The sequence below is a fragment of the Mus caroli genome, unplaced genomic scaffold (assembly GCF_978045245.1).
Source record: "Mus caroli unplaced genomic scaffold, Mus_caroli_1 scaffold_11, whole genome shotgun sequence".
Taxonomy (NCBI): domain Eukaryota; kingdom Metazoa; phylum Chordata; class Mammalia; order Rodentia; family Muridae; genus Mus; species Mus caroli.
The window spans coordinates 104721877-104736638 of record NW_028227266.1 but is presented as its reverse complement, the minus strand read 5'-3'; the positions used below and the strand labels follow the sequence as shown (position 1 = coordinate 104736638).

The following is a 14762-nucleotide window of genomic DNA, read 5'->3' as shown; positions in this document are numbered from 1 at the left end:
AGTACTTTATCACAGCCACAAAACAGTAACTAATAGAACGGGTTACACATAGACGCATGGGTGAGGGTTTACTTATGGTGCATAGGTGGGAGAATTACTTAGAGGAATGTGGGTGACACTCAAAAACACTGCATCACTGAACAGTCTCAGGCAGGTGTGGATGAACACTCCTCGTGAATGCATTGATGAGGACCCCATTCAGTCACTGCTTCTCTTCCTGAACACGCTAGCACCTCCCACAACCATATAGGCAGAATTACATACAACTGGAGTGGGTATTGAAGGCAGAAGTGTCTGGAATCTCTGGTGAGAGTCTAGTGACCATCCCTACCTCCTCCTCCTATGAGGAAGGTCAGCAGATCCAACCCTGTGGAGAGTCAATTGCTCACGAGTAATCACACCTGCTCTGATTAACATGGTAATGAGTGCTCCTTCCAGGTTAGTAGGTCCACAGCATCTCATTTTCCTGTGTGTTCTCTCACCTCATTGGCTGCTCCTCTTCAGTTTATCCTTCTCTCCCAGTTTCTAGGTAAATTTCACTGAAATGGTACCTAGCATTTACCATCCTTCCCACCCAACTCTGTTTTGAAAGGAAATGATTATCTCTCAAAGTAGAGACAGTTTACTTATTTTTATGTTTATGATGGCTCTACCACACTAGAGCATAATACAGAGACATTTTTATCTGTTCTGCTCATTTCAGTACCCCTAACATCAAAACTGTACCTATAACATTGTTGGCATTCAACCCATGTTTGTTGGATGCATGAATGAATGAACATAGAGCATGTGGTTTAATCCCATGAATCAATTCCTTGGTTCACAGAGCAAGTAGATGTGGCCAAAAATGGTCAGCCGTAGAGTGACACCCAAAGTGTCCAGTTTTATAAGAGTTAGAGTAGTAACATATAGCTCTCATTCTAAGGCTGAAATGATTACAGGTATATCCAGACACTCAGCACTTTCCAGAAAGGCAGAGGGCGTGGCTTTCCTCATCCCTCTGTGATCTGAGGGAGGGAGAAAAAAAAACTCTGAACAAAGCTGTGGGTTGAGGGGTTGCCTGTCACCAACAGGGAATGATATGTTCCTTCCACTGTAATAAAGGCATCTGCTTTGCATAGGACCATAAAAATAAAGGGCCCCAAATGAGGTATTGACTCAAAGATGAATGAATGATCATTGCATGTTGCCCATTTTGATGAACATTAAAGCAAAAACAGTAATCAAGAAGCAGATGGAAAGAGAATGAGGGGTAGTCATAGGAGAGACAATGGAGGACAGAGGGGTCATAGTAAGAATGTGAGTAAGCTCAATGACTTCGGTCTATTGCCGTTTGAAGGAAACTTCATTGTTGTTTGGGATTGAGAAGGTCCAGAAGGCATCACGAAGATGAACCTTTCTGATGGAGTACAGTAGGAATGTTCTGGTACCGCCACCTAAAATGACTGGTGGAAACCTATGAATAAACAGTTTCTGAAGGGCCCAACGTTAGAAGCTGACGCTATGTGTATTCCATTGTTAAACTCAGTCCAGCTTGGCAGTGATGGAGAGGAGATGCTAAGACTGGGGTAGAGGGATGCTTTGGCAGTTAAGAGCACTCTCTGCTCTTTCAGAGGGCCTGTGTTTGCTATCCAGCATCCACATGAGGACTTTTAACCATTTGTGATTCCCGGAGATTCTAACACCTTCTTCTGGCATCAAGAGCACGGGGCATGCATTCAGTGCATAGACAGACAAACGTGCAAAGCATCCAAACACATTAAAAAAAATCCTTATCATGAAATAGGGATGCTGATGGTGTGTGTGTGTGTGTGATACACATGGGGTGGGGGAGGGAATAAACCAAAAGATTACAATACAAAGGTAAAGTGATTGTGAGCATTTTTCAAGCTTTCCCTCGGGATTAGCACATAATTTCCTAGTAAAGGTTTAAATTGCACGAACAACATTTGCTTCTCTTTTTCACTGCAGTTTGATGACACTGGGACGTTTCAGGTGATTCCAGTCCCCCCAGTTGGAGACTATGAGCCACTGGAGAAGCTTCGGCGCTGCACACTTTGCTATGGTAAGATCGATGGGAACAGCTGACTGTGCAGGAGGCTAAATGCTTTCCCAGTGAGCTATTGGATTGGGCTTTAGAGAGAGGTTTCTGTTTATGACGGTAGGTTCTATTTTCAACTTTCCAGTTTTGGAAGGTACACTATGTCAGGATTCCAGTCTTTAGTGTTTATAGAGTTTCTGTGGAATGTGAAAACTGGTTTTGAAAATTACCTGACTGGTGAAGTCTCTCCGGGAACAGTGCTATAGTTTGTATCAAGAGTCTCTAAACTACTGAAAATACTTTCTATGCGAGTTTGGGCATGATTGTGAATTTCAGACACATACCACCTAAATCTGTTTTCATCAGAGACCCCCTGTCATTAGTTGCTAGTTGCCACAATTGTCCTGGAACCTTGGCCATTTCTTGTTATTTTAAGTGTGAAATAGAAGCATTGATACGTTCATTATTTCTTGGAAGCTCTCAGTGTCTTGTGCTGCTGCTGATTCCATGATGTATCATCTTTCTGTGCATTTTTAGACAAGTGTTTTCCAAACACCTGTGCGGAAGAGCCTTTCTTTCCTGAGAATTCCTACATGGATGTTGCATTCCTCTTAGACAATTCCCGTAACATCGCCAGCGATGACTTCCAAGCTGTGAAAGCGCTGGTGAGCTCAGTGATCGACAGCTTCCACATCACTTCAAACCCTTCAGCCTCAGAGTCTGGTGACAGGGTTGCTTTGCTGAGCTATTCTCCCTCAGAGAGTTCCAGAAGGAAGGGCAGGGTGAAGACAGAGTTTGCCTTTACAACCTACGACAACCAATCAATCATGAAGAACTACATCTACACTTCCCTCCAACAGCTCAATGGAGATGCTACTATTGGCCTTGCCCTACAGTGGGCCATGGAAGGTCTCTTCCTGGGGACCCCCAATCCAAGAAAACACAAGGTCATCATTGTGATTTCAGCTGGAGAAAACCACGAGGAGAAGGAATTTGTGAAGACGGTGGCTTTGAGGGCCAAATGTCAAGGCTATGTCATATTTGTGATATCTCTGGGCTCCACACAAAGAGATGAGATGGAAGAATTAGCCAGCTACCCACTTGATCACCATCTGATACAGCTTGGGAGAATGTACAAACCAGATCTGAATTATATTGTGAAATTTCTGAAGCCCTTTATATACTCGGTCAGACGTAAGTTATTATTCGGTTATTTTCCTTTGGTAATAATATTGATGATCTAAGATCAATATCATGAGATCTATAACTAATCCAAATATACAAATTAGGTAGTGACTGGGGGCAAAAGTGGGTGTATATCCTGAGTGCATCCTGCTTCTGCCTTGGGTGTAAGATGATGAGACTGTGCTATGGTAGAACATCTCTTGCCCAAATCTATGGAGTAAAAACATCAGAGTGGCTGGTGGTCTCCTGAACTGTGTTTTATCACCCAGAGGAAGTCTTAGCAGCTCTTAGAAAGTATGATGTAAGCATTTAAATGAGTTCATTTCCCAATCTTGGCACCGAGTGGAGAGCTGAGTGAGGGTGTGGTGTTGACCAATCATGTCTCATAGGGATGCTAAAAACCTGGAGGCAGCTCCTGTTCAGAAGGGCTTGGGTGGAGCCTGAGACCATTGGTCACAGGCGCCTGAGTAATGCCAGTGTTGTGGTTCACAGACCACACTTTAAGCACCCTGGCTCCAGTCCAGCATGCTGTAACGTGTTACCCTTGGGACACAGGCCAGCCCACGAAGTGATCAATGAGGCGCTAAGTTCAAAGACTGAGAGTAAGCACACTAGGAAGTTTTTGAAGAACTTGACAATGGTTGCTGGAGCATAAAAGTGCAGGGTCAGTGGACTCTGTGTCATCGGAAATGATAAAGAGTAACAGCGTTAGCCTGCTAAGGTTTAGAAAGAGCACTGTGTCCTGTCCAGAAATGCCTGGAACAGTTTTCTGATTCTTACTACTTACAAGTGCTGTTAATGTCAAGTAGGTAAACCTAGGGATGCTATAATCACTCTACTGTTCACAGAATGGACATCCAGCCCTCTGAACAAAAATAACCTAAGCCTGAAAAGCCAAGAAGTTTGTTGAGGAACTTGTGTGTTATTCTGCCTAATACAGAATTAAATACCCAAGGCAATTATCTTATAAAAGGGAAAGGTTTATTTTTGGTCATTGTTGTGGAGTTTACTGGCCAGAGTCAGGAAGCCTGTGCTTTGAGCCTTTGGCATATCATGGCCAGAGTGTGAGGGAAAGCAAATTTGCTTCCATCAGAAGCCAGGAAACAAGGCAGATGAGAAGGGGAGGGGACCCAAGGCTCTTCTAAGGGCGTACCCTGATGACCTAGGAACCTCACTTTAGGTCTTACCTCCTAAAGAGTAGGGTATCTCTCAGTAACCCTGCCCATGAGTTCAAGTCTACACTCTTGGACTTCTGGGGGACATTTACCAAATCATAGCACTGTCTTCTGGAAGACTCCAGAAAATGGAGCAGAGCCTGTTCTTTCTGGAATTCTTGCAGGTTTAGAATGAGGTTCAGCCCCCTGTTTCCCTAGTGTTGAAGGAATGTCCCCACTCCATAGCAGGAAAGTGTCTCCCATAATTCATACTCACTCGTCGAAGCCATTACCTGGGAATGTTAGATTATTGCCTTTAAATCTAACGTGGACTCATTTGGATGCCATAAAAAGGAATTTAAATAAGTGCTTTCAAATACATTTTGATGCCAACTTTTCAGCTGGATTAGAGCGTTTTATTTTATTTTATTTTATTTATTTTATTTTATTTTATTTTATAGTAATTCTTTCAGGTGTACACCACCGTACGTTACTCTGGTGCATACATATGAAGAACAGATGTGTAGTAGACATCCAGGTTATCCCCCAGACAACTTCTCATCTGAAAGAGACTTCCAAATGCTCAAAATTTAGAATGTTGACTTTTCGCCCCAGAGGCAGGGCTGTCTGTTGTTCCCCACACAGTACTGTCGTTTGTGCTCTCTAGATGGCTAACAATGTTGAAAGTTTTAAGAGACTCAGAGTAACTCAGGTCTGCAGGGCTGGGGAAGTGGCTTTGCAATTGAGCAAAGCTGACAGACTTGGACCCCCCAACTGTCCCTGCCTTCCTGAAGGAACGCACTTCATCTGTTGGACTTAAATGACTGCTCTTGCATTTTCTGATCCTTTGAGAACCTTTTCCCAAAGTGCAGGCTCCAGTTCTGGCATTTTTGCTTTTTTTCTGTTTAAAGCTGTGACATGATTCCTCCTTCTACTCATAGCCACTGTCAAAGGAACTAATCAGAGACACAGTCTCATTTTAGACAAATAGAAAATAAAAGTGTATCCCAGAACCAGAGAAATGAAACTGCAGAGATTCTTTGAGATGCTTTTGCGCTTGCGTCTTAGATCTTCACTAACCAAGGCCCAAATTTTCATCAAAATTTGTTTTCCTGCATGAGGAAAATTACAGTCCATGGTACACTATGCAGCTTATAGACTGCACAGAAAGAGCTTAAAGAGATGTATTGTGTTGGCAGTAAGTTAAGATCCTCTCTGTGGCCCCTTTTCTCATAGGAAATCAGTGTTCATTGGTGCAGAAGCAAAGAAATAATATCATGTAATAAGACACCATCTTTCCTATGTTTGAGCTGGTAGTTTAAGTCTGGGAGAAAAAGCCAATGAGAATCAGAATAGATTGTCTTTCAGATTATGTTAGCCTGAGCATGTAGTAGTCAGGTGTTCCTGCATTACAATGAGCCCGTCCCTGAGGGGTTAACCTTGAGCGTATTCCCATGACCCTTGTCACTCTCTGGCCCTCGGAATCCTCTGAAGTTGAAGTTGTGAATGCCGTTTCTTGTTATCAGTATTTTCCATTTTCACCTTGGCCAAACACTCTTGAAATGTGTTACTAACGTTTTATTGCCTTGAGAGGATTCCTGTCGGGCTTCTCTTTGCCTAGGAAACCCAATTTCTGGTTTGGAAATCAAACTATAACTTTGTTCCCTCCGTAGGCGGATTTAATCAGTACCCACCACCAATGCTGAAGGATGACTGCAGACTTGTTGAGTTAGAGAGGGGAGACACGCTGCCTCATGGCCTCAGGTGGGTAGTGGAGCTGAGCAGGCCCTTCTGTTTACAAGCGCTTGTTAATTGACCAATGGGTGTGTGCCTGGCTGATGGCAGACTATTAGGCAAAGGAATCTAACAAGGTCTCTGAGGTATAGGCTCTTCACAGTTTCTACCTTCCACAGCAGCAATCAAACACCAGTATGCTTTCCACTTTGAAGTTTAGTTTTGTTTTTTAATAAAACTGTGAATTTCATTAAATCTTGCCTTTAAAGGCATGGTTTCCTCAAAGGGGTCTGATAAACTTTAACCCTGACAAACAAACAAACAAAAGTTCACAGCTTATTCTTAACGTCACTGCCCAGAACCCCAGGCTCTGAGTTCTTTTTGTACTGGGCTGACCCATGTGAGCTACACCCTTTCACCTGCCTGGTTTCTGGTCATCTGCCTGGGCTCCCCTTCCTTCCCATAATAATGGTCCTGACTAAAGTGGCTCCCGTCTTTGAAACTAATTCTTACCTCACACCCTGTTCACAGTCCACAGCCTTAGCTGGGCATGGTGTTACACTCCCAAAACCCCAGTCCTCTGGAGTTGGAGGCAGGAGAATTGTGAGTTCAAGGCCAATCTGGGCTACTTAGAAAGACCATGTCTTTTTAACAAAACCAGCAGACAGAGCTCTTCCTGAGCCCTTTATACCTTCTCTAAGGTCCTGCGGCACTCACTCCACTGTCCAATCTCACTAGTTCTTGATCTGTGTCTGAGTTATTATTTCAACCTCAACACATCCTACAGAGGAGCTCGTAGCGCAATTGCACATGCAAACAATTTTCATTCACGTTGTATCTTAAGTACAAATAGAACAGGTGGTTGACTCTGGCCCCTCAGATACTGTGAGCGTCGCCCTTCTCGGTCGCTTTTAGCTGGAGCTTCACTGAACTGGATCCCTGGCCAAAGCTGGCCTAGGCCCATTGTTACTCCCTTATCTCAGACTGCATTAAGCAAGGCAGCTTCTCAGAGAAGGTACGGCTCCTTCCAGGTATCCAGAAGCAACTGGAATTCGTACACGTGCACACTTCTTTAATGCCAGATTCCGTTTATTTAGTAGGTTAGCAAGGGCGTGTCCAGCAGCCAAGCCCTTGGGAAGACAGGGCCACATTAATGTCCAGTTGAGCAGCTTCCCTTGAATAAGCCACAGACTCTTTGTAATATCTGTACATATCATAATATGAGTGATTCTTTCGCAACTACTAAACACAATCAATTTTACACATCAAATCTAAATAATCGAACATAACAATGCCATGCGGTGAGTGCTTTTGGTTTTCTAAAGCTGAACATTTGAATTTGTACACTATGACCGTGCTGCAGATGCGTCTGGGCTTCACTGGCCCCTGTTGTTGCCTGATAGCCTAGCTTCTTACCAGGGACTCACACACACACACACACACACACACACACACACACACACACACACACCCTGTATGTCATGATATCATTTGGCCTTCATGTATTCTGCCTCACAGCTAAATAATACCTCTGGTATTAAACGCAACTGCAAACAGTAAATTAAAAGTGACACTGTCAAGAATATGCTTGTGTATGCTTTCTGTTATCATCTAAATAAAGACATAATTCTAAAATCACGAAGAACCCTTAAACTGCCCATCTAAATGCTGGCCCCATTCCAAGGGTCTTGTCCGGAGCCTCGTTCCTCGCAGAACAGGGCTTTGTCCATTAAAAGCCTATTTTCTATGGTAACTGGGATCAGTCTGAGGTATAACAAGGATGTTCCAGGGGCTGCTTGATGAACGACATCTTCATAATTTATTGACAACTCTATGCAAATCAGATTTGGCTCATCCCAAAGGAATACTCCATAGGTTATAAGTGGACTCGAGGAAAGGAAGATCAAATGGAGACGAATTAATTGATTGAAGTTAATTTAGAATTTTCCAGCACCCAGTTTTTTTCTTTTTCCTGTGTATGTATGTGTATGCATATGGGCGTTCATATGTGGGGGTGCTGTGTATATGTGTGTATGGGGAGGCCAGAAGACAACCTTGGCTGCTGTTCCTTGGGCGTCATCCTCCTTTGTTTGGAGTCAGGGTCTCTCACTGGCTGAGCTCACTGAGTCGGCTGTGCTGATTGGCTGAGCTCACTGAGCCGGCTGTGCTGATTGGCTGAGCTCACTGAATCGGCTGTGCTGATTGGCTGAACTCACTGAGCCAGCTGTGCTGATTGGCTGAGCTCACTGTGCTGATAGACTGGCGCACCCCAGGAGTCCACTCAGCTTTTCCTCCTAGTACCTGCATTGCAAGCAAATGCCACTATGGTCAGCTTCTTCATGGGGCTTCTTGGGGGACCAAACTCAGGTCTTAATGCTTGCAAACCAAGCCCTCTACCAACTGAGCTACACCCCCCCGTTTTCTTTTAATAAATAACTAAAGAAACACATTAAAATGTTTGGATAATTTACTTGCATCTTTCTGACTCACCTGGATGCAGCTGAAACCCGCCTTTTCTTCATCTAGATTGACTGCTAAGCTGCGGGAGGTTCCTGCGAGCACAAACAGCCTGGCTGATCAAGAGCTGAACGCTGGGAAAGACTCATCTTTTGTGTTGGAGGATCACAGAGGCGACCATTTGGTTTACGTTCCAAGCCAGATGCTAGAGCCACATAAGTTAGTGAGCCACTATGGAAATGGCCGGGAATCTGTAGCAATGGCGAGTCTCACTTCTGGTAAGCACATGGGCCCATGAGGGAATCTTTTCAGTCACCCAGAGCCTTGACTTTTAATATTAGGATTGAATTCAATAAATTGAGGCTGGGCTCTGAAACAATTAAGGATGGTGGATTCAGTGGCAATTATCACAGCAACAGAAGTAGCGGATGACAGGTACAGCCATGGGAATCACTGAGCAAAGTCTCAGAAATGTCCATGATGGACTTAAAGAAATTAGAGCGTGCAATTCAGAAGGTTGGCATTATTCAGAACACGAAAATATAAAGAATATCAGAGCAAACACGAGATCAAAACAACCTCCAAAACTTGGCCTGGCCATTGCCCCAGGATTTGTGCTTACACAAGGTTTAAGTTTTATTTTTTCGAGATACCCAGAAATGGCAGAGTGTGCAACTCCCCCATGGCTTACTCTAAATATTTTAATGTCAACATTTTAATAGCTTTAAAACCAACTAATATGTAAGATAATAAACACATAAGATACATAAAGGTATCTTATTTTCATTTGAAAATGTGAGGGGCTGAAGAGGTGGCTCAGCGGCAGGGAGCATTCCTTGTTCTTGCAAAGGCCCCAAGCTTGATACCTGGTACTCACATGGCAGCTCACAGCCATCTGCAATTTCACTTGCAGAGGATCTGATGCCCTCATCTGGCATCTGCATGCACTGTACCCACATGATACACAGCCGTACATGCAGGCAAAATACCCATACACATAAAAGTAAACACATAGTTAAAAATTTTTTTTTTAAAACTGTGAAATGTCAAACAGACTACTCAGCCATCCAAACCCTGCATCTAGAATCTTCCAAAATAACCATCTGGCCAGGATGTTGCATTTAAGTATTGTATCCAATGCATCAGATGCATGACTAGAATATGCAAATATAAAAGGAAAAAGGTGGCCTTCACACCATATTATTGATTCTTTGAAGCTTCCTGGATAGCTCTTCTTTTTCTTAGATTTAACACTTGTGTCCCCATAAGTATTTCAGAAATATAAGCATTTGAACTTTACTTTTAAAGTAGCCAAACTAGCTTTTTTAAAGCTACAGTAAAGAATTTAAAAGCTAATCAATCTTCAGTTGAAAAATAAGCTGTGTTAGCTTTAAAAAGAAGATTCTCAGTAAACCTGAACATGTGATGTCTATGTATTAAGCCTGTATGTGACTTCATTAAGGCAATTTTAAACTCTCATGTCGGCATAGCCTGCACAAGAGAGTTAGGTGCTCTTTTAATAGGATAGTGTTGATTTTGTTTGTTCACTTAATGGTACGGGATTATGATTTTCCTCAAGGCACAGGAATCCATTCTCGCCTGGCTTAGAAGAGGGAGATGCATTTTGGCAGAGGGTCAACGTGGGAAAGGGTAGCGTGTGATGGCTTTGTTAGAGGTGACCATTCCCAAGTCTTAGAAATGGATCAGAGAAAGCAGAGGAGAGAGGGAGAGAGAGAGGGAGAGAGAGAGAGAGAGAGAGAGAGAGAGAGAGAGAGAGAGAGAGAGAGAGAGAGAGAGAGAGAGAGAGATGCTGCAACCATCATTACTGATACAATAATAGCAATTTAAGAAGAAAAGAAAGATTTTTCACTTGGCTTTCCAGATGTCTGAACAGTTCAGGGCCTTGCAGCCACTGTGGGGTTCAGTTTGGTTAAAGAAATACCTGTTCACATTTCTATCAGGAGGATAAAAAGTAAACGATTACCCCACCAAAGTTCTGAAGTGTGTGTGGGGGGATTCCTGTAATGGATTGTGGGTAGTGATAGTCTGGGAATAGTGTCTCAGGCCCCGGGATGTCATGTTTATGTCTTTAGTCCTATAAATAAGTCTGAGTCTCAAATGTCTGTCTGTCTGTCTCTCCCCATACTGCCATCACTGCCATGCCTTACCCTGCCCTGCCCCTCCCTGCCTTTCTCTTCTCTCTCAAATCTTTTGTAGCCAGTTGCCAAAAACCTGCTAAGGACTTACTGTATGATGTGCTTTCCTTCTGGGGTCAGTTGTGATTCCAAACCTTTAGTCACTGAGAGCTAAGCCTTCGTAAGTTCCAGATGCATGGTACAAATTAGTTGATAACTTTGATGAGTGCCTCCATATGCTGTGTCTACCACTCATTTATCATGTAATTCTTGCAGCTGATGGCTGGCCTTTCTGTCCTTGAATGGAGAGGCTTGAGGGAAAGTCTGTGATCTCAAGCATTTAAGAATTTTATACTTCCTGTGCCCTGTTGGCTGGCAGCAGGTTGTCACCCTCTTCCACAAGATACCCAACCCCTGCCTGTCTCCCCCAGCTAGCCTCTCACTTAGCTGCTTCTGCCTGCTCCGGCTTGCACTGGGCTCATCCCCAGTCCCACTCTATGAGGCTATATGGATTCTATATGGTCTCTGGTGTGAGATCCACTGTTCACGTGACTCTTACAGTGAGGCCCCTCCCTTCTGGCAGAAGCACCTGGGGATTCACTAGCAACGAATCCTGTAAGTGTCCATTCTGGACCGAGTCAATCATTTGGGGGTAGTGGAGCCCCCAAAATGATGTTTAAATGTTTGTGCATTTGTTTCTTTGTTTAGTGTGTGTGTGTGTGTGTGTGTGTATGTGTGTCTGTGTGTGTGTCTCTGTGTGTGTATGTGTCTCTGTCTGTGTGTGTCTGTGTGTGTCTGTGTCTCTGTGTGTGTGTGTGTGTCTGTGTGTGTGTGTCTGTGTGTGTCTCTGTGTGTGTGTCTCTGTGTCTGTGTGTGTGTCTGTGTGTGTGTTGCAATAACCATTGTGTATGTAGAGGGTTAGAGGACAACTTGGCCGGAGCTAGTTTTCCTTATACCACGTGGGGTCTGAGGATGTAACTGCGGTATCTGGAGACTTGTTTTTTGCAATAGCTGAAGAGGGATTCTGGCATCTGGTGTGAGTGGAGGCCCGCAGCATCTCCATCTGCCCATTACTGCCCCATCATTACTCCAGGATCTTAATTTAAAAAAAACAAAAACAAAACTCAAAGGAACCATAAAATGATAATAAAATTTTGAACATAAACCTTCAAAAGCATTTATCAAACAGCTTTTTTTTTAGTGTTGAATGCATCCTTTGTCTCCCTGGATTTATTCAACTGCATGTTCTATTTTTTCACATGGTATCATGTCTAACATTGTCCAAATTGCTATAAACTCCATCCTGATTTTTCTAAACACTCTCATAAAGTCCCTTCAACAAATGGATATATTTAGTTATGGACCTCTTCTTGAACATGTCATTTGATTCTGACTTTTGCTGCCACATATTCAACTTGCACATACATGCACTTAAACTTAAATCTGCATTGGATGGCAGACTTGGCTTCCGAACCATCCCTGGAATGTCAATCAGCTCATGTTCTGCATTGCATCAGCCTCTGGTCACCTGCACCGTAGACCTGACTGTGTGTGGTTGGTGATGGCTCCGTGGTCACTTATAAACGGTGAAGTACATTCATTTACCAAACCTGAAAACAACGTAAATTGCATCATTATTTTGGAGAGTTACTTTCAAATAATTTTGGTGATATAGTTCTGGTATTTAAAATTTTTTTCCTATTTAATTTTTAAAACTTGCTTATAATAAACCCACCTAGAAACATAAAGCACAGAGTAACTTCATTTAAAACCGAAGGGCATGTGTCTGCAGGTGGTTTGGGTACAGTGCTTCTCCAAAGAGGCAGTGCTTCTCCCCAGGAGGCAGGCCTTTTCTGCCGACTCTTGTTTCTGAGCACAAAATGGTTCAGAAGTGATGTTATGACGATTTAAGAACCACCTAGAAAAATCAAGGCCAAGAAGAACATTGGTCCTATTTTCAGGGGAAAGAATGAAATCTGTTTTCAAGTTTTGTCTACTTAAACGAGAAGAGGTTCTCACCCAGAAAAACACGGGGCATGTAAGGGTTTCTGTTTCCCCATGACATGTTAATGGCATGCAGTGGTGTGCACAAGCTGTGCCTGCCTCCCCTGCCTTCCTGGCCCAGCCCTGGGACCCTGGCCAGTGACCTCACCAGACAGAGGGGAGGAGAGGCCTGGGCTGCGGGTGTGAGATGGAGAGGCTCATAAAGTGCTGCCAAGTTCTCTGCAGATAAGCCTGCGAGAACACAGTGGGCTCGTCACTTCTGGGGCCTGAGTGAGCGCGTCTGTAAGTTAGGCCAACAGGCTGCATTTTCTTTTCTTATCGAAGTTCTGAAGAATTTACCATTGCAGGGAGGATTTTCGTAGCCCTAGGAGTTTTCTTCTTGTTTACTTATAAAGATTAAATTTGTGAACACTTTAATTTGTTGTGAGCTTTGCAAACTATTCCATTTTTTTTTTCTTCTCAAAAACCTCATGGAATTGTCGTGTATTAGCATGGCGCTTTGTAGAGAGGAACGGAGTGGTGGAGAAGAGCCGGGGTCACAGAATTAAAAACAGGTAGAAATAAGGCTCCAGCTCCTATGACCTGACCATAACCACCGCTCTGCAATGCCCACTGGAGGAAAAGGAAGGCCAATTTTATTTATGTCATGACATAGTTTTAGAAGAAAATATTCCCTCATGGCCTCTGTCAGAGAGAATGCCAATAGACTGAAGACGACTTTCTTCTCATCAGGTCCCTGAGCCTTTCTCGCCCTGGTTAGTGTGTACTTCACTATTTCTGCCCTACCCTGATATTTGACGACTCCTCCTTCTGAAGGAGTCAGCCATTGGGACAGATTTGGGATAGATTCTGTCTCTACTTCTAGGCTTTCGTTTCTTGGCTAAATCACCGGACGTCTCCAAGCTTAGGTCTGCTTAGGTGTGAATTGGGAGCAGCGGCAATCCCAGTCTCCTGCTAAAAGGATGTTTTGATGAGAGAAGATATGTGGAGATCTGACCCCAAGGCCTGAAGTGGATGGAATACTTGGTGTGGTATCAGAAAGCAGAAACAGAAAGCATCGCCAGTGCTTTCAAATGTTGGGAAAACGGTGAACTTGAACAATACCAGCGATATGGACCTCTAAGGGCTGGCTCAGTGGTTAAGAGCTCGCTGGCCGACTTGTCAGAGGACTTGGGGTTTGTTCTCAGAATCACATGGTGATTCATAATCTTCCTGTTACAAGGGATCCTACACCTTCTGGCCTCTTTGAGCACCAAGCATGCATGTGGTACATAGACATGCATGCAGGGACACACACACATTTTTTAAAAAGAAGGAAGTCAGAAATTATTCACATGAATAGAACTCAATACATATATTAGCCTCATAGCACATCCTTTTTAATCCCAGCACTTGGGAGGCAGAGCCAGACAGATCTCTGAGTTTGAGGCCAGCCTGGTCTACAGATCAAGTTCTAGGATAGCCAGGGCTACACCGAGAAACACTGTCTTGAAAAGCAAATAAACAATGTAAAAGCAAGACAACAATAACAATAAACCCCAAAAGAGATAAAAAGAAAAGAAAATCCCATGGCTAATTTTGGCACTGGTACATTCCAAGGCAGCCCACTGGATAACTCACAAATGTCGATGAGATTTTCCACAAATGTCATGACAGACAACCATACTGATTCAGCACACTCGTCCTGTCCAGAGGTCTCATGCCCTATGATGCTCCCTGCTCCCTAAATTTCCCTTCCACACCCCCACTTGGCTCAGTGATGCACATCTTTGATTAAAGTTCGGCTTCTCTCTGGGGAGTACTTCCTAGGAAACCTGACCACGTCACTCATTCCATCCAAGTCTTATGCATGGCAGTGAGCCAGTTATCACCCCTCTGCCCTTTTAACTCAGTTCTTCCACAGAACTGAAGGCAAGAATTTAGTTATGCTGACATTTGGAGAGAATGTTGAGCATTGCGGCGAGCTGTGTGCAAGTTTTATTTAGGCTCCTGCCAGGTTTTCTTAAAGAAGAAATATTTCTGAAGCCTGAATCTTCCCAAATAACATGAATT

At 43.6% G+C, this 14762-nt stretch overlaps 1 protein-coding gene across 1 annotated transcript in view; it reads left to right on the top strand.

The window, feature by feature from the left end:
* Window positions 1-14762, top strand: part of Col6a5 (collagen type VI alpha 5 chain) — a 98474-nt gene that overhangs the window by 70565 nt on the left and 13147 nt on the right. Inside the window, exons 33-36 of the mRNA XM_021172713.2 lie at window positions 1972-2065; window positions 2579-3235; window positions 6054-6144; window positions 8641-8849. Of these exons, the coding sequence (XP_021028372.2) occupies window positions 1972-2065; window positions 2579-3235; window positions 6054-6144; window positions 8641-8849 (1051 nt within the window). The remainder of the gene's footprint in view (window positions 1-1971; window positions 2066-2578; window positions 3236-6053; window positions 6145-8640; window positions 8850-14762) is intronic.